General features: G+C 34.4%; 1 protein-coding gene across 3 annotated transcripts; it reads left to right on the forward strand.

The window, feature by feature from the left end:
* Positions 1 to 304: 304 nt before the first annotated feature.
* Positions 305 to 20,629, forward strand: LOC143448656 (uncharacterized). 3 transcript variants are annotated; one of them, XM_076948477.1, is made up of 16 exons: positions 305 to 474; positions 1,011 to 1,253; positions 5,036 to 5,182; positions 7,054 to 7,452; positions 8,243 to 8,301; positions 9,927 to 10,040; positions 12,131 to 12,311; positions 14,834 to 14,882; positions 15,331 to 15,386; positions 16,920 to 17,003; positions 18,423 to 18,553; positions 18,685 to 18,822; positions 18,971 to 19,035; positions 19,534 to 19,640; positions 19,890 to 20,037; positions 20,445 to 20,629. In XM_076948477.1, the coding sequence occupies exons 1-16, from the start codon at positions 309 to 311 to the stop codon at positions 20,518 to 20,520; spliced, it is 2,163 nt and encodes a 720-aa protein (XP_076804592.1). In that variant the 5' UTR covers positions 305 to 308; the 3' UTR covers positions 20,521 to 20,629. The 3 variants fall into 3 exon arrangements, with proteins under 3 accessions (XP_076804592.1, XP_076804593.1, XP_076804594.1); XM_076948478.1 differs by having other exon boundaries at positions 7,057 to 7,452; XM_076948479.1 differs by lacking the exon at positions 16,920 to 17,003.
* The last annotated feature ends 1,427 nt before the right edge of the window (positions 20,630 to 22,056 follow it).

Here is a 22,056-nt window from a genome sequence, read left to right on the forward strand (position 1 = left end):
ATTCAGTTTTTTTCAAATCAGCTTTTAACCACTTTATTTCCTTAAAAAAGTAAACAAATACACCCACTCATCAAAGATATTGCGACCCCCATAAAAAAAGGCTAGCGACCTCTAGGTTGAAAACACTGCTCTAATATGTTGACTTCTGTAGATTAATATTGTTACACTCACACTTCCGTAGATTAGTGTTGTTTGAAGAATTGCAAGTGTCTCCCTGAAGAATTTTTAAAACTACCAAAAGGCCTCAGTTTCATATGCATTTGTACATACTAAACTAAACCTTGACTGTTTTTAAATCAAGGAATAAGATGACTAATGAACTTGTAATAAAAACTCTGCCTGTCATTGTTGCTCAGATATGTCAATGTGTTGGATTTGATTCTATTCAGAGTGGATCACTAGAAGTATTAGTGGATGTTTTAAAAAGGTTTTTAGAAGTTTGTGCAATATCTGTCCACAAAGCTGGTGAACAATGTATGCTTATTTTGCTTGTTAAGTGTTAGTGTAATGTATAAATAAGCAAATTCTTACTTATTGTTAAACATTTCTTACTAACATAGGCCCCAAAACTGATTTTGTCCTTGACTGGAAAGTATGGCAGTTTTCGATGAAAACATATATATGCATGCAGAGACACAATTTTCCAAAGACACGTGACGCCATTCATTGAAGCTTTAATTTAATTCTTTGAGTGTTAATCTTAACTTGCTGTTCAAACACATTAATTTGCCTTATTTTTTGTTATAAATTGACATATAGATGACAAAGTTTGGATTGCACGCTGTTGGGTTTTGGTGTCTCTTGTATTTTTACAGTCACAATATCCATGATTATTGAGTTACATTAATTTACATTTAACTTGTTAATGTTATATTATTAACAAAGTAAAGACTTTTCCACAATACTGTAATGTGAGATACTATATTTTGACAGTAGGCTGAAGGAACATGAACATCATGATTTTTAACAAGTTGCTACATTTAAAGCTGTACTTTTCATTGTTTTTACAGGTGGCAGCAATGCTATTAACATACAAGATGTCAAGCATGGCTTTGATTTCATGCATGTCATTTGTAGTGAGCTATTAGACTACATGCAGCAAATGGAAATTGTGCAGTTTAAACAAAGCTTAAACAAATTTCCTATTTCCAAACGGTCAAATCTACAGTTCCCCAGTGCATTGTGTTCTTCTTCACTGGATCATGTATATTCATATTTCCCACTGCTGGTGAACACTGCTCAAGGAAAGTCAGGTTGGTGGAAATAACATTGAGTAGCACTATTTATTATTTTTATTAACCTTTTTTTGGCAGTGTAGTGAGACAGTTCAATGAGCAAGATCACTACTTGTTGTTAAATGTGGATTGATCCTGCCCCGCTTAAAAAATTAAACACATTTTCAGACTTTTGTGTAGTGCAGTGCCTGAATGCCACTGACTGACATGTTTTGCAATCACTTTACATTTTTCCTTTCCAATACTGCAGACATATGCCACCTACTACACTTTGTTGTAGTATGTTGGATTGGAAAAAATGATTTGGCTAACAAACACTAACAGCTAAATGCTCTTAGTGACTGAACATTTGGTTACTATTGATTTATTTATTGGTTTATTATTATTATTATTTATTTATTTATTTATTGGTTACTATTATTTTGGTTACTTAGTGACTGAACAAAAGTTTGCAGATAGTAAAAAAAATTAATGAACTTTTGCCCAAGTACCAACCACCTCTCAATCAATCATGACTAGCAAACCAGATTTGCATGTTAATCAAATGACCAGAGTCTGGGGAACACAAGGCTGGATGAGTCAGGATGACAATACCAAAATGATGAAATCAGTATAATGAATGTAGAACTAAACATGTTTATAATGGATTGAAATGAAATAACTGCTAACCATATAATGTGATCTTTGATATCTGGTTTTATTTCATCTATTTTACTTTGTTTTAAATAACGGGCGAATTTGGCACAGTTGCAAACCTACATGTAGCACAGTGTTGTTGCTCAAGTCTAATATATTTCTACCTGCCCATGTCACAAGTTTGGATCCTTCTAGTACTGCTATGTGTTGTCTTTATCGTTTTTCTGAAAAGTATTTTCTAATGTGAAATAACATTGCAATGCCTAGGGGCCAACACAAGATGCTGGCATGCTCTGTTTGAGAAAAATCTAACTGCATTCTCGCTGAGGAATTGCTTATATCAATGCTGTCATTCTAAAACAAGACAAAAAAAAATCAAACCACGATACACTTCAAAGCAACAACAGTAAACCATAGATCTGTAGCATTCCAGTATAATCTATTCCTAAAGGATGTTTTAAGCTAGTTGAAACATTTTGAAAATTTTTTGTTCACATAGGGAAAAATATATAGCATAACATTCAACACAAAGCACAACATGGCAGAACCTTGTATTGGCAGTTTGATTTGTTTTTTAAATATGTGAACTACTTACGCACAAGACCCAAATACGATATTTTTCATGGCCTTTGTGCAGTGTGACTTCATTTTAACAACTTAGAAGTGTCACTGCCATACTTTGCAAGTACTCAATTTATCGTTGTAGGAATAGTTATCAATGGACATCATGTAACAATATGCCAGTGCTTTTCAACGTAGGAGACTGTCTGCACTAGTGTAAATAGAAAAAATGTAGTGCAGATGAAATTCATCTCTTTGATTTTCAGTTATCGTTAAGCAACGCTGCTGGTTATGCAAGTTTGGCGTTTTCAAACTTATCTTCATGTGGCCAAGATCGAGACAAGCTCGTCCGTAATATAGAATACGTTCCACAGTTATCACAAAGCAGATCCAGTCTTAGCTATGCAGTTTTCATAAATAAGACTGCTAATAAAAAGAGCTTGACAGAACGTTGAAGTGTCAAAGAAAAAAAGCAACAGCAAACTAACGGAGCATATTGATATCAGAACAAGGCAATGGCTCAACCCATTGCTGTATATTTAGTTGAGAAGTAGTTGGTTACAGGCACAAGATTGTGGCTTTTCTTGTATCAACATACAAGTGGAAATGAAGTGAAATGAAGTATGTTGAAATAGTTTTTCATCGGTTTTGCGTGATTCGCCCTTAACGTTGTATTGTCTTGAAATGTATGTTTTCAAATATTTAGTCTGCCAACTTGAAGCTCTTGATGTTTATTATTTATGCACACATCGCTAACGAAACCTTAGGGACCGATGTTACTGGGGCATGAGATCGTTAGACCTGGAGTAAACTGTAGGCTAAACATTCAACATAAAAATGTGCAAACTGTCATCAGAAAGGTTGAAAAGCACTGCAATATGTTATTGCCCGGTTTCGAAAAACGGCAATGTGGGCCAACAGCCGAGTGCAGCTATCGCATGCATTTCATTTCAATAGACAGTGAATGCGTACAGATTAAAAGACAACCAATGTTTTCTGTGCATAAAATATACCAAAAAGTAGGCTGTGTAATAACGTAATTTGTACCAAGCGTTCATAACAGCAGCTCCGTTATGTAACGGTAGTTGCGTATAATTATTATCAATTACATGCAACACTATTTAAAAGTGAACATTATTAAATTGTTGAACCTTACATCTACAATTCTAGAAGGTTCTTAATGCTCTAATTATCTATTAATGATTTGTGGCAAATGCGACCAAAGTCTTCAGCTTGGAATTCCATCAAATTTCCTGTGACATTTACAACAAATAATGATAGGTTGTAACAAATAACGATAGGCTACAGGTGCTGTTAGACACACATTTTACAATGCAAATTTGATGTTTGCAACATACGAAAGCGATTGGTGTCTGAAAATGTGCAAAAATGAAAATGTTTTTAATCACCAAAAAGAGCGTGCATGGCAAAACAAGGTCGCTCTTTTCTTTATAGATAAACGTGAGCACAAATGTTGCTCGTTTTTTTTTTATTGATGACCGAGAGTGCGAGCGATGCTGTAATGTGTAGTTTAACCAATTCAAATCTGTGATGAATAATAATGCGTAAATCGTTCACCCATTGACATTCGAGAACTGAAGCGTCACAATAATGGATGATGTTAAAAACATTACATTATAAGTAGTTTTCGCAATATTTGAAAATTTGTTAGCAATTTTTAAACAACATCTATAAGAAATGTTGTAGTATTGTATTCTGATTAATAAAATGTTTTCTACTGTTTTGTCTTTTGGTACTCGTTCTACGTATCAATTGAAAATCTTAGGATGTGTCGTATTTTACCGACATAATGTCACTCAGTCCTTTGTTAATGATGGGTGATCAGTTTAGCAGTAGACCAAATCACCAAAGCAAAAAGGCTGCTCTTATAATTTGCTCAAAAAATATGAATTATTTCATAAGTCAAATGTTTGTTTCCCACACATATTTACAACTATGTATTGGCCTGATTAATTCAATGAAAATGAAATGACAGAGTAATTTTCTTTTAAGCTTTTTGCTCATTAAGTTGGCGATGTTCTTAGATATGTCCTGCAAATCGTCTTTGATAGTGTCTTTGGTGAAGGGCACATGCTTTAACCATGCTAAAAATTTTGTTTCATGTTTACAATTTAAACAAAGTAGGCATAATATTTTGAGACAAATTAGAAAAGCAGGCCAAGTCACTTCATAAAACACATTGTGATAATGCATTACATAATTACACAATAACGATAATATTGTACCGATCTCACACTCTCGCAATCGGGAAATCCCCAGCTTTCAATTTTCTCCCGAATGTTTTTTGTTTTGTTTTGAAAAACTGTAGTGGTAGTATATGTAGTGGTGTTCTAAACTGTGGACATTGGATCATGATCTGTGATAACAATGAAAGATCACATTATTAAATGAGTTTAATACAGTAATTACACAATTCAGCAATAGGACAAGAAATCGTTTAGCAAAGAAGACTTGACACCATCCTGGTAATTGTATTTGTGTTACAGGTTATTTGATGAAAACATTAAAATATGTCTTTTTACTTTGATTTTATGATAATTTATTAAATAACAATTTATATAGTTACAATGTTTGCCTTGTAGATGCCAAACTCGATCAAGGTGTAATTTCTGATGATCCTTTGTTGCATCCATTATTTTCGGACCATACGTTTACTATTGCTGGTAAACAACATATATCAGAAGATGAAGACCACACTGGTAGTTGCTCATCTGAAAATAATTCCTTTGGCAAGTACAAATTTGTTTCAGTTAGTAAAGCATTTATTCTTTTAAGTATATGTTTACATAATATATATACGTATGTATACATATACTTATATGAATAAATACAATAAAATTGTAATACTCACCCGCGCTGAAACTAAGTGTGCAGTGTGTGCAAGCACATTGTGTTTTTTTGATATGATTGTGTCAGATAGACAATGGCAAAAACTTATGCTGTAAAAGCCGTATATAAGTGATGTAATCAGAACACACAATTGCTTTGCTAACATTTTTAATAATCAAGTAAATGTTTGCAGCGTTTGTAAACTCTGACAAACATTTTGTGCAGTTGTGTGTTCAATTGTTTGTTCATTTTTCATTAAATTACAATGCAGTTGACTATGGGGTTTTGCTTGCTGGTTTGCTGCAAACAATAACTGCTGTTCTAAACTAAAGTATCAGCGACATAAGTAAACAATTTAAATATGTACATTTCTTGAAGTACTGTAAGTATTTGCAAAATATTGGCAAACCAGTGCAAGAAAGTTTTTCCCATATTTTTTACATGAAAAGTGTGGTAACTTGTACTTAAACTGAATTTTTTGCATTTACAGAAATGATTAAAATATGGTTTAAGTTAAAAAAAATTGCTAACCAGGTATGTCTACTCAAGTTCCTAACTTACATTCGCTCCAACTATGGTTTTATATTTGCTAGTTACTAGTACATGTGTAGCATTTGTTTATTTACAATGGTTACTGCTTTATGAACTCGTGATTTATAGGCCCACTTATTTATAAAGCCCGATTTGGCATGGTGCCAGTTTACTCCATTTGTTCCTGTGGTAAAATACTGTGCTTTAAGCCCTAAACTTTTTTTATATGCCCTTTTTTGAAACAAGACGGAGTAAAATTGAGCGCAAAGACTGGATGATGAAGGCAGTGTGCTTCATATCAAATGCGTCCAAGCCATGTGTCGTTTCATTAAACCTTTTCCATTTTTTTCGTGGGCAAAAAACCTAGTTTCTGTTGCAGTTGTTACATCATGCACTCAGTTACGACAGCTTGATCGGTTTTATGTGTCAGTAAATCTCGCTGGATAAAACAATAAACTTGCCTGTTGTCTGGATATTGTATGGTTTCTCCTACCTATGGGTCGTAACCCAAAGATAGGTCACCATGCATTATGCGTTGGGTCACGTAATCTACTAGTTCTGACCCATATTTGGCCAATCGTTTTTTAAATACCTACTTGGTTTTGTTTTTGATGTAGTATGCTTGAAACTGCACGTACTGCACTGCACTGCACTTCTTTGTCATCGACCAGCCAAGCAATAACCATTGTTAAACATTCCATAACCTTTTTAAATAAGCGTTTGTTATGTCATAATATATTTTATGATAAAATACCAAAGAAACAATGTACCCTTTCTTGAAGTATAGCGCATACAGAATCCTTTTGCTTCAGCAAGCTGGTAGAATATTATGCCAGTATTACATATTACCATTCCATGTTATATTTCCAACATATAATGATTTCGCTTGATTTAATACGGATAACTAAGTTACATTTTCTGAGTGTTTGAGGAATCGCAGGTAAAACAGTCCATTAATTTGTGATATGATATAGCAAAAGGTTTGGTCACGTTAAAAAGGTTCATAAACCCTTGGGTACTGTGTACAGTCATCTATAGAGACCGGTGAGAGGAAACTCACTTCCCACTTTATGAGCCTTCCCGCTTAATACGCCAAAAAGGGCCGGTTCCAAGGTGAATTTTTAAAGTGGTGACCACTGTATTAAAATTGTTTATTTCAATTTGTGGAACAGTCTTTTTCAGCTGTATGTCCTTAGCTGAAAATCAAGTGTTATCATTGTTTGCATTTGTATTTACACAGCAGTCTCATCGAAAAATATCTCAAAAGACACATCAAGCTATTTTGACAAAATGGATGAGCCATTGTGGATAAAGCAACATGCAGCAAAGCTGGAAAATGAAACTGCACATAGACATGTTTCCAAGTCTGTCGCATTGGTGGAAAAGCAAAGCCAGGTAAAAGATATGGACAGTTCAGCGGCGGAAATGATTCAAGACCCCTCACAGAATGCTAATAGGCTCGGACAATTTGGTAGCAAAGTTTCTGCAAGTAAGTTCATGGAAACTTCATCAAGGAGCAATAAAGCTTTCAAGGCAAAAGAATCTATAACATCAAGAATTGAAGAAGTTGATAAACTGCTTCAATATCCAATCTTGAAAAAGGATTCTAACTGTACTTCCGATAGAAACATGACTGCAGGTAAATTTTAACTTCTGCAAAGGTAATATTTTTGTTATTACTAAATTAAACCTAGTGTAGTCTATTTGCAGTGAGACTTGTTAGGGAAATATTTGGGCTTAATCCTATTAACCCAAACCCCGGGCTTTTTTAGAGTTTGTGTTTCGGTGGTAGTTTGTTTTTAAGATAGCGGTTTAGTAGCAGATAGCTAATTAAGTAGTATTGCTACACCATTCACTTTTTTGTCTAGAAGCATAATTTGTTGAAGAACTTAAAGTTGTTTTAAAAAACATATTTGTATTTATAGTTAATCATACATTTTCAATAAAACAAAAAGTATCAATTTCTTGCAATCACTCTAAAACAAGCTACTCTCTTGGATATTACTGCTGCATCGCTAAAATAATAAAAACTACTAAAGAATCATTTCTCATTTTTGGTGTACATGAAGAAACTTGTTCTATGATAGAATAATGATGATCTGTTCTTGATTCTGATTTTGGAAATGTTAGTTGGATTCAAATGTTACAATTTGTCTTTATCAAAATTATTGCCCCTTAACTGCATCTTCTGTACTAGTCTTCTACTACTACTAGGAAGTAATATCTGGCAAATTATGAAATCTAATGCACTATGTATATACCGATTTTTTAAGGAGTAGGAATATTTTGCTTTATTGTTTTATGTTTATTGTCTGTTATATTTGATATATGCGAGGACATAAACGAGCAATGAAAATAAAAAGTTTATCCAAATGACTTGTTAAAATAATATCATTAACTTTTTTTGTAACATTCAAAATTTTGTGTAGTTTCTGCTGATAGCACCATTGTGAAAGACTACCCTGTTTCTTCAGAATCAAGTTATTTGGTGAGTGTTGTGCTTTTTTAGATTTTGGATTAATATTTATCGTAGCAATGGCATATCTTAAGCAATACATTTGGTGTATTTAGAGACTGTGGTTCTATTCTATACAAATATTTAAAAGTTAAAATTGAGTTAATATATCTGGTCTTGCATTCTAGCAGTATTTTTTCTTGGTTGAATAGTTGATTATGAATGCATATACATTTAACTCCTTTTACTCTCCCTTTTTATTTAGCACACAACTTTGTTTATAGCTTACAAAATTTTGATGTTTTACTAACAATAATATTTGTCTGAAAACTACTTCAACTAATGTAATATAAAAATTTTCTGTACTGTAATGTACTGCAGTATATTTCTTGTTCGCAACACACTTGCATGATGGTCATTAGATTCTTAAAAAAAGATGTGCTTAAGCTTAATTGCTCATCAATCCCAGTTCTCTTTTCAGTTTGGTTATGATTTTGATTATTTCACTTCACATTTTTTTCCTTTTTATGGTACTAATCATGCATATATTTTAAAACATAGGCTTTCGCATGTTTAAGACATAAAATCATTTAACTAAACAATGAATACCCTTCCCTGCTGAAATTTTTTTGTAGATTTTTTTCAAGTTGTTGTAGAAATCAATTTTATATCTTGGGTTGATACATTAGCATGTTGTTTGGTAGGATAGTGATAGAAGCATTGCAAATAAAGCGTTAATAATGTTTGGTTGCTGTTGATTGTTTTTGCTAAAAATTTCCAATTTCCCTTATATACCGGCATATAGGCCTACTTTTGAGTTCATCCAAATCATCTCAAAAGTTAGCAGTGGGCTTCTTTTGACGAGTATAAAATCTTACTTGAAAAAATTTTGCTCTGAACGCATCAAATCATTACTGCTAATATTGCTGACTTGCGGTCTTCCCTAATCAAATAAACAACACATCAACACAGTTCTCAGTTGCTGTTACGGATTTCACTTCGTCGTCCTGGTAATGATTATTTGCAAATAACGCAGATGATGTTAATGTTTTTATTATTTATAAAAGTGAACAAATGCATACATCAGTATCAAATTCATGTAACAATATATTAAAAAATATATGGTCGTTGCAAACAGTCAGCCAATTTTGCAGGAAACTGTGTTGTCAATTACATTATAGGGCTTCTTTTTTATCAAAAGCGCATTGTTATAAAGTTGTAGCATGGCAACGCCAAGTGACTATCATAAACTCATAGACTAAGACTTCATGGTGCAATTATTTTATTGTAGTCAAACGAAAAAACGTGGCATGAGCCAATACAAGAAATAAGTTATAGGCTAAAAGGAATACTTTGGACCTAAAAACTGGTTGTGGGCTTATATGCCGGCATATAGAGTAAGTAAAACAGCAAAAAAAATTTTAAAAACATGAATTAAAATTGGCATCCATTGCACACAGCAAGTTTAGTAAGCAAAGGTTGCGCAAGGTCGAATTACTATATTGTGGATTTTGAATTGTTTAAGCTATATTTTCACTTTTCTCATTGGTTTTACACACCAAGCAATATTGTTCCGGCAGAGTGTTTCATCTATGGGAGTGAATCAAATTTTAATACAAGTTAGTCTATAAAGTTTAATGAACATTGCTTTATTTTAGCCGACTCACACTGCATCCCCCAAAACAGTTGATGATGCTATTGATGCGGTGATCAGAAGAGCGTCTAAAGAAGCTGATGAGGCTGAGTTAATGAAATTTTCCCACTTGATTGAGGTAATTTTCATTGAACTTTCTTTAAGCTTGTTGATATTGGATTTCAGCGAAATGACCAACTTGAATACTGTATGTATGATATATACATTGTATATACAGTATCTTACATGCTTGAAAGCATAGGATAGGGAAGTGAAAGGCGGGCCCCAGGGAATGGTGTAAGGCCTTATGACATTTGTTCCAATTTAGTGATTTTTGTAAGCATTATCAAATTTGGGCATAGCTAGCATTTAAAAGAGACATTGGTAGGAAAGGCATGGAGATATTGAGTGATTATTATCACAGAGGTAAGTGCTATTTCTTCCCAGTTTGAAAAGAATAGAATTTTCATTACCAAATTATTTTTAATTCATGCTGGTGCACTAATCATATGCAGAATGCAATACATAACCTTCACTTGTACTTGAATCAAAGGCCAACCTTCATGTATGTTAATTTCATTACTAATCACCACCAAAATTCGAAGGTTGGTGTAGGTTCACAGAAACTTGGTGAGGTATATTTCTTAGGTATAAGGCAGAGGTTTGGAACATTTAGCTCCAGGGAACCGAACCGCCTGTACAACTATTTTATGGTAACTGCTGGAAATAAATCACAACCCTGAGCGTTTAATTATTAAATTTGCTGCTGTTTTTGGCCATCAAGTCATACAACTTGATATTGAGCATTGCAGTACAAAACAATTGTACATAAGAGATCTGTTCGAAAAGTATCGGACCTTTTCCCTTCCCGGCAAAAGTAGTACCACCTGCGCCAAGTTTTTTTGGGGCATTGTTACATCACTATCACTCCATACGTGTGAATCGTTTCAAGCCAATCAGCCATGTCATTCTCTCTGTGTTAAGCATAAAATGCAGGTATATAGTACGTGCCCGTTCACACAAAATTGCATTTCAATGACATAACGCATCAAAAAGAGGTATTGCATTAAGTTTTGCCAAAAGCTTGGTGGTAGTCAAACTGAAACATTTCGAAAGAATCAATATGTTTTTGCAGATTGTGTTTAAGCCCAACTCAGATAAAGAAATAGTTTAATCACTTTAAACATGGCCGAATGCCAGTGGAGAGCGACCTACGCTCAGGGAGGCCATCCACAAGCCGAAGCAAGGAGGTGATTGAGAAGGTTCGCCAATTGGTACTGGAAGATCGTTGTTTAACAGTACGAGAAATCGTTGCAGATGTGGGAATAAGCACGGGTTCAGTTTATTCCATTTCAAGCTGCTTACGGAACAACAGAAGCAAGTCGCCCAGGACATTCTGAATTGTGCATAACATGACCCAGAATTTATGAAGACTATCATCACTGGCGATGAAATATGGGTATTTGGTTGCAACTCAGAAACCAAGTTTCAATGCTCATAATGGAAGCATGTGGAATCTCCAAGGCCCCAAAAAGCACGACAAGTTCGCAGGGATGTAAAAGTGTTCATGACATGTTTTTTTTTTATTGCTGCAGCATTGTGCATCACGAATATGCACCAGAAGGCCAGACAATCAACAAAGGATACTATTTGGAAGTTCTACGTCGCCTTGGTGAAGCTGTGCAAAAAAAAGCAGCCAGAGATGTGGGCAGCAAACGATTTTCGGCTTCACCACGACAATGCACCCGTTCATTCCGCCCATGTGATCCAATCTTTTCTGGCCAAAAACGACATGCCACTCGTTCGCCAGGCTCCTTACTCTCCAGACTTGACACCATGTCATTTTTAGCTTTCCCCCAAATTTAAAACCACTCTAAGAGGGACACGATTTCAATCACAAGAAGATATTATAGAAAAATCGACGAAGCTAGGGAGGATTCCCGAGGAGCAATTCAAGAGATGTTTCCAGAAGTCTAACAAGCGCTGGGAATAGTGTGTGGACCGCCAAAGGGATTGTTTTGAAGGAGATTTGGGAAAATCATTGAATATTTGTGAAATTCATTGTGTTGTGTATTTTTTGCCAAAAGGTCGGGTACTTTTTGAACAGACCTCGTGCATATTTTTAAAAAATTTCTTTGATAGTGATAGAAATGTAAATTTTATGAAACTTTGGCATCACTGCATCTATAATTCTATATATTATCTGTTCCCAACACGTTACATTTGTAGAACTCCAGTTCATCTGACGATGATGGTGATAACGATGTTTCGCACAAAGCTGAGCAGATGTTACAGCTTGAACAAAGAGGTTTCCACAAGCATGTCGGTGAAGAATCTCCAGTTAGACCACCTTTAACTCCTTCACCTTCAACGAATTATTTAATAGATCACTTGGATTTGACACATGCTGGTACATTTAATGGATTATTTGCAGTTCTACATGTTGTGTTAACCTCAGTATTAAATTGAAACAGATAGAATGAAAGGTAACATTCTGGTGGTTTACTTCTATTCTCGCCACACAAGCTTTCTTTAAATGAAGGACAAGTCCTAAAACAAATTGCCCTTAAATCAAAGAATAGTTGCCACTTAACATACTGGTGAAAGGATTTTTAACAATATGTAAGCCGTAGGGGTTATGCGGTTATTGCCAAAATTGTAAATTTGGCCTGTTATTATGATGAAGAGGATGGTCATAATGACAGAACGATGTAAAAACAATATGTTTGATTACTGGGGTATGGATTAGATTTGTTAATAGTTGTAGGCTAGCCATCGCCTTTTGGATGAAATATATCTCCATAGGTAGGTGACTAGGGGCAGGTAATGTTTGTTTTTAGAAATGTTTCATAGAAATGTCAAAAAAGACAGCACATGAAATGGTAAAGCATTCTTGTTTTTACTGCAGTTACCGGTACCATACTAGGCTGGAGCAGCAGCCAAGACTGCACTGTAATGTAGGTTAACATCTACATCAGGGGTCAGCGACCCCTGGCACGTTGAACCAACCAGCCCCGAGTTGATTTGACACGCACGTTATATCACCTTAAGAAAATTTAAACAATGCCTTACAAAAATGTTTGGCGCGCGAGTTGTTGATATTTTGACATTATTCCTAAACTGGCACACTGCATACGAAAGGTTGCCGACCCCTGATCTACATTAACCAGTACAAATACACCAATGGTAAACTACTGTAGTTGAGGCTTACTTAAAGCATAATGTTCTAGTTATACACTTACGTATGATTTTATTATATCTATTAATAATAATATTTACTTGTCGCGTGCACAAAACATTCTGCTCATACTTGATCCAAATACCTGATTCATCCTTATTGTTTTTGTTATTGTGACATAATAAGAATTGCCATCTTCGTCTCAGATAATAAGCGATGAATTTTCATTTTTGCCATTTGTTTATAACAACAATCGCTTAATCACTACATATTAGTGTTACAGAATTAGTCTGTCAGGTACTTCTTTGCCACTTCTATGGTCCACTCAAAACCAGGCGTTTGGAAGAAAAGCAGCTCGCTTGTATTGTACTATAAAGCTCGTTGATTAAAAGCATTTACTGAAAGTCACCAACAGGTACCGTAAAACACGCACTAATGAAAGTTACTTGATCAAAGAGAAGTGAAATTTCGTTGCAGTGGACCCATGTAGAACAACATAAATAATGGTCTTGTATATGTGGAATGTTCTGTCGTGCCATGCTATCCAACAAAAAAAAGCACATTACACTCAAATAAATGCAAGCCACCAATTAAGAAAAGATGCGTCGCAACTATGTGGTCAACCATATCACTACACCAATGCATTAAGCAAAATGTTACACAAAAATCACCAAAAACAACACCATGCATGAAATAAATCAGTGTACCATTAACCAAAAATAACAGATACAACAAAACTTCAAGAGAAAGCAAACGCACATAATAAAAAAAGCATAAACTCAAATCAATATTTTACCAGATTAGTATAAATCCTTTTTCCAGTATATTTACTGGCAACTACTCTTTAATTTAAGGCTGACTTGTATATGGACTTGCCCCTCACTTTAAGGTTGAGCTTGCTTTATCAGGTGTGCCATGAGGCAGCAAAACATTTTCAAAGATGCTAGGTTTAAATCTGCTTGGATACAACAAACGCCGAAAATTCTCATTATATGCAACCGAAAACAGGAAAATAAAAAAAGAAAACTCCAAGCCCACTTTGGGAACCACTGGTGTAGACAACACCTGTTAATGAGCTTAATGTAAACTTGTAATACACTATTTTGCTTATGTTCAAAACAATTTGACATGTCTCTGTTATATTAGTTATGTTACCTATAATATTGCACTTCAATGGTTTTTATGCATTACAAGTTACCATTTTATCGATGTAGCCTTAACAAAAACTTTTGCCCATTTGCTGTCAATCAATTTAATGCTTGGTTTTTTTAGGCTCACAAAGGGCTTGTGTATTTTTAAATCGTTTGCTGTAATTATCAAGTCAATGATTTGAAAGTGTCGTACAACAATTTACATAATCAAGGGTATTATTTTATGCTTCGCATTGTAATTTGTCCATTTTATAATACAACGTTTTTTTCAAAAAGGTTGACGTACGCAACAAGCATTTCAGTTATATTATAGATATTATCTCAGTAACTTATGTAGAATGTTGCCCAACATAGTTTTATTGAAGGACGCTTTGTAAATGAGCTATTGCAAACAGGATTTGCAAACAAAATTAATCTGATTTAAAACATTTGCGATGTTGCATTGTGATTTTGGGAAGCTCACTACCAAACCTTGAAACAAGCTCATGGAACTTAAGTCTGGAACCATTGTTTAATTTGGTGTTAGAATATGTGTATTAGATTTTCAAGGTGTTAATTGATCAATTTTTAATTTATTTTTTTTGTATTGTATTGTTTTTATAGACACACCAAGTGTTTCTGTGGAGAAGCAGGGGCATAAATCATCCTTAAGGTGAGCGGTATGACAAAGAATCGTTTCAATGTAACAGATCATGATAATCCTAGGTTTGGTTTTGGAGCATTATGGTTTCCATTCCGTGTAGTGATAATATGCAAAGCTAAAACTTTGCTGTTTGTCTCAAGTATATCTATAACAACCATGTTTATGGAAGAGCTTTTATAATTAAATGGCTTTATTATTTTGTATTGTTACTCCAAAGATAAATTGCAGAATTGGATAATTATTAGAGATTATCTTGAAACTATTTATTAAGGACCATGTTACTGGACAATGGACATATGACTAGTTTCTTTTGATTGCTTAATTTTTATGTAACTCTTTGCTGTGAATAAAAAGCTTGTTATGTACTATTGCATGGTTACTACCACCTCCTCGGTTACTTGTTGTTTACTTTAAGACTTAATTGCATAGCTTTGTGTTTAAAATGATATTTTTGCAGAAATGTTTGGGAAAACATGTCAAATATTAAGGATAAGGTACGTCTAGGAAGCTCAGGTAAGACTTTCTAACAGTATATATGTGACTTAGTGTTGCAACAGAAAACTGGCAGTGGTTGTTTCGTATAACATTTATACAACTTGAATTACAGTAGAAACCGATACTTTGGCCATTCATGGGTCAAAAGTCAAATAGTCATGTTAACGGGGTGATCGTGTTGGAGCATAAGGTCATAGTTGTAAGGAAAACTCAATTATAGCACATATTTTTGTGATTTTTTTCTTCATAAATATAAACTAAAGAATATGCATTCAATTCGATATAGGTTGTTACACAACAACGCCTAATAAATGGGATGTACGATTAATTGCTTACTGTAGGCCTACTAATAACAACATGCTAAAAAGTCTTTGGATACAGTAGATGCTTGCCGTTGACATTTTATTTTGCTTAAAAGGGTGTGATCTTTTCCTGGATGGGAAGTTCTTTTAATTTTTTGCGTGACACCATATCGTCCTTCTGAAACCATAGTAAGAAGTGTAAAAATATCTGTTGAAGCAATACTTTGCGTGCACACACAGACAATGACTAGAAGACATGCTCACAGCTGCAACTAATAAGTTACAAGTTACAATTTAACTATTACCAACCTCTTACGTAATTTTATATAATAATAGATTAATGGCTAGGTGAGGTTTGAATAATTCGTGCCGGGTATATTGCGGTCGCGATCTGGATACTGGAGTGGTTGTGTTAGTGAAACAGAATGCTATACATTGCAATAGAAGATATTCCGAACCGCGTTTAAGTGGTCATGATTCCGGGTTGGTTATGTTATCTGGGTGGTCAATAACCAAGATTTTACTGTACTAATAAATTTTAGCAAGTTTACTGGTAATTCCTTTATATTTTGTGTTTTTTATTTAGTGCTTTATATAATTGATTACATCAAATTTGAAATTATGTAATTTATTATTATCCGTTTGTAGTAAAACATATTTCCTGTACCATTTGAAAGAAATGAATATAATCACAAATAGTTCATTATCTTTACATTTCTTTCTGGCCAAAGGGCCACATGCGATTTACGAATGATTTCGCGGGCCACTTGAGTGTTTACTGCTAATTTCTAATTAAAACCCTCACACCAAAATTCTAATCTTAGAAATACGTATTATCCTCTTTTACAATTATAAGAACAATAAACATACCAAGATATAATAAATTCAACAAAGTTTTTACTACACGTCGACATTTCAATGTGAAGTTTGGCACTGTTTTTCTCTAACAAGTTTGGCAATATTCGGTGAGATGGACGATGTAGCAATGCAAAGCGAGTTTTCCATTTGGCTGTCAGAAATTAGTAAACAAACAATAAATGCCAATTTCTCTGAATGTAAGTTCGCCGTAAGTTACGAAGGCGATTCCACTAATAATTAATATAAGTAATTTCGACAAATACCGCGTGGGCCACTCAGAACCTTCCCGCGGGCCACGGGTTGGACACCCCTGCTCTAGAACCAGGTCTAGCCCACGGACTGTAGTTTGGTACCTACTGCTAAATATAAGCTTCATTTTGTTTTTTTGTAGACAACAGCCGTTTTGAGCAACACCATAAGAAAAACACTGCAGATTCAAAAAACAAGAAGTTGAAGAAATCAAAAACTAAGTCCAGTACGCTGAGAGCTTTTTGTTACAAAATATTTCATATGGAAAATGGAAGCAAATGTTTTGTTGGATTATAAGCTTGTTATGTTAATGTGCTCTTTGAATAACTAAACTTAAGTACCTTTAAAACTGTCTTTGGAGTTGTAAAAACCAACCCAAAAATGTACTAGATTTATATAACTAACCAAAATGGCAATTGTAGAGTTTGTTTTGCACTGCTTTGAGCAAAACCCTTTTTTTAATGTCAGCCGTTTTTTTTGACAAACAGTGCTTCTGCGAGAATGCGGTCACTATTTTTCCAAATAAAACATCATGTTTCTTTTAAGACAATTTAGCACTGCAATGCCACTTTGCAGTGAAAGTTTTAGTTGAATTAAAGGATTCCAGCCTCGTAAGACTAAAATTTCCTTTTTCTTTAGATAGATCTCTGTTTGATGTTCTAACAGTTTTATATCAAATTGTTGTTGTTAAATTCTGGCTGAATGTTTAAGTACCATCCTAAAGAGGCGTATGTGCTTGAAAAAAGTCTAATTTCTTAGCTTCTTTCTTTATGTAGTAAAATTACTAAAAACGTTGTTATGAGACTCGATGAACTAGACATGCCTGAGACTCCTTAATACTGAAATATAATATAATTCACATATATCTACCTCTCGTAACATAGGCTTAAAAGTCAAAAGTGGAGTATTTAACCTAAGATACACATTTCTCCATTTTTCATGCCAATTTTTGTCTGTATTCTGCACGTGGCCTGAAATTTTGAAACGTACCAACTGCTAGGGCAGTTCTCAGACAAAACAACAACACCAACCATGCTGCCCTCTGATTGGTTTAAACAGATGTTTTGAAGCCCTACGTAAGAGTCCAACGAAATCAGCAAAATTTATTTAACATATGTGTCTTTAATGAGAACCACTGCGTATGTTCATTGTTAAAAGATGATTTTATACCAGTAAGCTTTCTCTGATAGGAAAAAGAGAAACAAATTTAAAAAAAACGATATTTTGCTGCTTCTATGTCATCTTGTTTACATTTGAAAATAATTTAAGCACTTTACAATTTGTGGGACTGACCAAAAGCAAGATAATGTTTTCCATTTCCTATTTAATTTTTTTAATCATTTTACGTGTGGAAGCACGTTCATGCAACATGCTAAGCATTTGACATTGGAAGTGGGAGCAGGAGGTTACCTAATGAATAAAATCGCGTAGAGGGGATTTGAGACTTGGATTTAGAGTCATTACTGATGAATATTATTAACTTTACATGCAGAATTTTTTCACATTTATATTCTACAAACATTTGTTGTTTTCAAATTGTATCATTTTTCTTTATTGTATTGGATTCTATTTATTTAGAAATAAATTAATCATTATTATACTTCTAATGTGTAACCATTTTCAAGAATCTTTTATTTATTTGCAGAAAGTCATCAAAATGTAGTTAGTTATGTCAAAACTAAAACTACACCAGAAGAACATAAACATGGCAATACAAAATCTGTGGAAAAACTTATTTTAAAAAAGTCCAAGGGAGGAGAAGCTAAAGTTGTAAAGGTTGTTTTCTGGTTGATGTTTTTAAATTACTTTCATAATTTCTTTACATGTAATTTTTGCTTATATTAACTGTTCTAGTGTAATTGGAGGCAGGTTATGCAAGGAAATTTGATGACGACAGTTTTTTCCAGATGCCTAAGGAAAAAGAAGTAAATACATTGGCTGATCGTACTCCAGTTCCAAAACTCTCTGCTGCTGTCGTTGTGCCGCAAGCAAGAAAAAAGGAGAAGAAAAGAAAGAAAGACAAAACGTTCAAATCATCAAAAAAGGTTTAGAAGTGTTTACTGACGTATATCTCTAGAGTTTTCAACCAATAGAACATTTTTTATTGCACTAGCTTTGGGTTGTAAATTGAATAAAACAATTGTTTATCATTTAAAAATTAGTTTCTGTCATCAATTTGTTACTTTTATGCAGATAAAAGAAGATTTTTCACCAATTCCAAAGCTGACGTTTAAAGTAGCATCAACAAACAAAAAAATGTAATAATGATATTTGAGATTAACGAGTCCGACTTGACAAACTATCCTCTTGACCAGTGTTTCCCAAATTGTGGTGCGCACTGATGCAAAAAGGTTACAGATTCCAGCAAATTCTGGTTCCCTGACGAAATACCTTTTGAAATAAAAGATTAATAAAATAGTATAATAATGTAATGTAGTAATAGTACTAGTAATACATAACACTACACTACACTTACATTACACTACAATTACTACATAATAAAATCCCTTCCGGGTATTGTGATGCCTCACTTGTGGGTTTGTGATTAGCTCATTTACTCAGTGCACACCAATCAGTGACGATTATACTTCCCAGTAGAGAAATTTTACATTCCATTCTGTGCCTATAATAGGGAATCATAGCGGGCAATACGATTTATTTTAATTTGAGTTGGGCTTGGGACAAAAGGGTTTGGGAGACACTGTTCTTAGACATAGGTCTGACTTAATAATTTTGTGCTTTTTTGTCCCATGTAGAAGTATTGTGAAACCGAGTTCAAGTCAACAAAAAACGACTAATACAAGTAAAGTTAGCCGAAAGCATCTTGATAAAGTGACATCAAATAAGGATTTGGAAAGAAAGGGTAAGTGCATTAACATATTGGTATTTCACGTTATTGATGTAACTTTTACAATACTGTCACTCACCATTCTTTTCCATTGTTCCAATAAGTTTTATTTTCCATTATCCATTTACTATAATTTTGTGTTAGCCTTTTTAAAACTGTGTGATGCTTCAGAAAAAAACTTGTATAAGACTTGATTTCAACATATTGTAGTGCATGAATAGTAGTTAGTGTTGAAAATTGATCTCACTCAAGTATATATTATAGTTATTACTGAAACTATCAGCGTTGGTTCTGGGGTGGGCATAGTCTATGATGCTCAAGGAAATCGTGTCTGGATATGCCCTGCTTGTAGCAAACCAGATGATGGAAGTCCAATGATTGGTTGTGACCAATGCGATGGTTGGTACCACTGGTAAGTTAAACCATGTATAATTCTGTGCGCCTACCATCGTTTTCAATCATTATCCTGGTCTGCTTATTGCTGTTGTTGTTTACGCAATGTTCAACCCTGGGGTTTAATTTGGCTAAACAGATACTGAGGAGTGACAAAGTCCTTTGATATTATAAAACATCAAAAACAGCCGTTTGAAAGAGCGTCAGGGTCAATCCACTTCAATTTGTTAAATGTGTTATTCTTTTCTCAATTTCGCGTTTGCGTTCGCGAAGCAGTGATTTCAATTTGAAACCGATTGCAGCGTAGCCATTCTTTGGGGTTGAACAGTGGTTGTCGGTTAAGGACTTCTTTTATCTATCACAGTCTATCATTTATTCCAGCATAAAACAACGGCATACTTGCCTTATGGTAATTTATTTTTGCAGGCCATGTGTTGGAATTGTTCGTGAACCTGAAAAGGACGAATGGTTTTGTCCCACCTGCTCAAAAAAGCGTTTGTGATACATTTACAAACATTGTACAATATGTTTTTGCGTATTTTTTTATTGGTCTTACAATTTTCTTGCAATGACTCTGGTCTATGCCAATAAAGACTCATTTAATTACAGTATAATTTGGCTGCAAATTACTAAATAATTGAGCAAAGCTTAGCGGACATCATCACCGATGTGGTTCGTGGTTTAAACGCATATCAGGTCAATGCAAACTATCAGCTGCAAACGCCGTTTCAGTGAACTTGGTAAGCGTCTCCCTTATTATTTGTTGATTGGCTGTTGGTGAGATGAGGTAGTAGAAACATAAACTACGACTAGAATATGTATGCTAATCAGTCTAGCTTATTTCTAGAAATTACCAAGGTTGCGGTGAAAATGGGCGTGTGTCGGATAGGAATAACAAAACAATTAAATGTATGCAAGCAACTGGTTTTTGCTTTGTGGTAGCTTTCTTTTGAATCAACTTATGACTTTTTAAACAACGCCATCGGAAAATAGTTTAAAATGAGGGGCAAGTCCAAAAACGAGTTGATTTTATATGGTAGAACACTATTCACTGAACATTCTGGTAAAATATTATTGAAATTTAAGTCTTGGTTAGGTAATTATAAGCAAAAGAAAACCGCTAAATTGGCTTTAATTGTGACGTATTGAAGTCTCTGGTGATGTCATAGGTAATCACAGACTACAAAAATTTAGCTACACCTACTGTATGTCAAGTATGTATCTGTCACAGCTGTGTAGATTGCTCTAACTTCCAATAGCTTTATACGTAACAGCTTATAGCCCAACCAAGGCAACTAGTACGGTACCGATTTGACGGGTAGCTTATGAAGCACAAAGGGTACTGCAACTTCAGGGACGCAAGTCATAAGGCTACCGGATTTTTTATGTTTAAAACAATTGTAGCTAATTTAATAACAATGCTTCACGTTGCAAATTTCTTTATATGGCGCCTAATTGGACATCTAGGCTAAACTCCTGTGACCAATACTTCTGACTTCAGTTGACTACCGCGCAAGGAAAGCAACAGCATATTGTCACGCAAGTTCGCTAATGTATGACATAACAAGAGCCTTGATCTACATCACGATGAAGGCCAAAACCTGAAACTTCTTGCGATTTTCTTTTGCCGATAACTACCCAACCATGAAAATTTTTTTACCAAAATGTTGAGTAAATAGTGTTATTTCATATAAGATCAACTTGTTTTTTCAACTTGCCCTTTACCTTAAATTTTATCAATACCGGTAAGCATATCACTGAGCACGATAGAAAGCACAAGTTTTTGTTAACGATTGGTAATTTTCCCTCCAAACAGATAACAAACGCTACTTCTCACGCTCGTCATCCCTCACAGTTCAAGCGTGATGGACCTTCCCAATCACGGTAGTGTTCAGTCCATCTTACAGTACAGTTTTCTATGCTGTAGTCAACGTTCTTACAACCCACGGACCTTTCAAACCACGGATTATTCAGCCAACGGACGATTCAATCCAGGACCTTTCAACCTACGGACCTTTAAACCCACAGACGATTCAAC

Source organism: Clavelina lepadiformis, chromosome 3 (assembly GCF_947623445.1).
Source record: "Clavelina lepadiformis chromosome 3, kaClaLepa1.1, whole genome shotgun sequence".
Lineage (NCBI taxonomy): Eukaryota > Metazoa > Chordata > Ascidiacea > Aplousobranchia > Clavelinidae > Clavelina > Clavelina lepadiformis.

Excerpts from the sequence above, each read along its gene's own strand:
- LOC143448656 (XM_076948477.1), top strand. The coding sequence starts at position 309 with ATGACTAATGAACTTGTAATAAAAACTCTGCCTGTCATTGTTGCTCAG. Across the intron at positions 475-1,010 it reads CCACAAAGCTGGTGAACAAT|GTGGCAGCAATGCTATTAAC; the intron begins GTATGCTTATTT and ends TTGTTTTTACAG. Across the intron at positions 15,387-16,919 it reads GGTACGTCTAGGAAGCTCAG|ACAACAGCCGTTTTGAGCAA; the intron begins GTAAGACTTTCT and ends GTTTTTTTGTAG.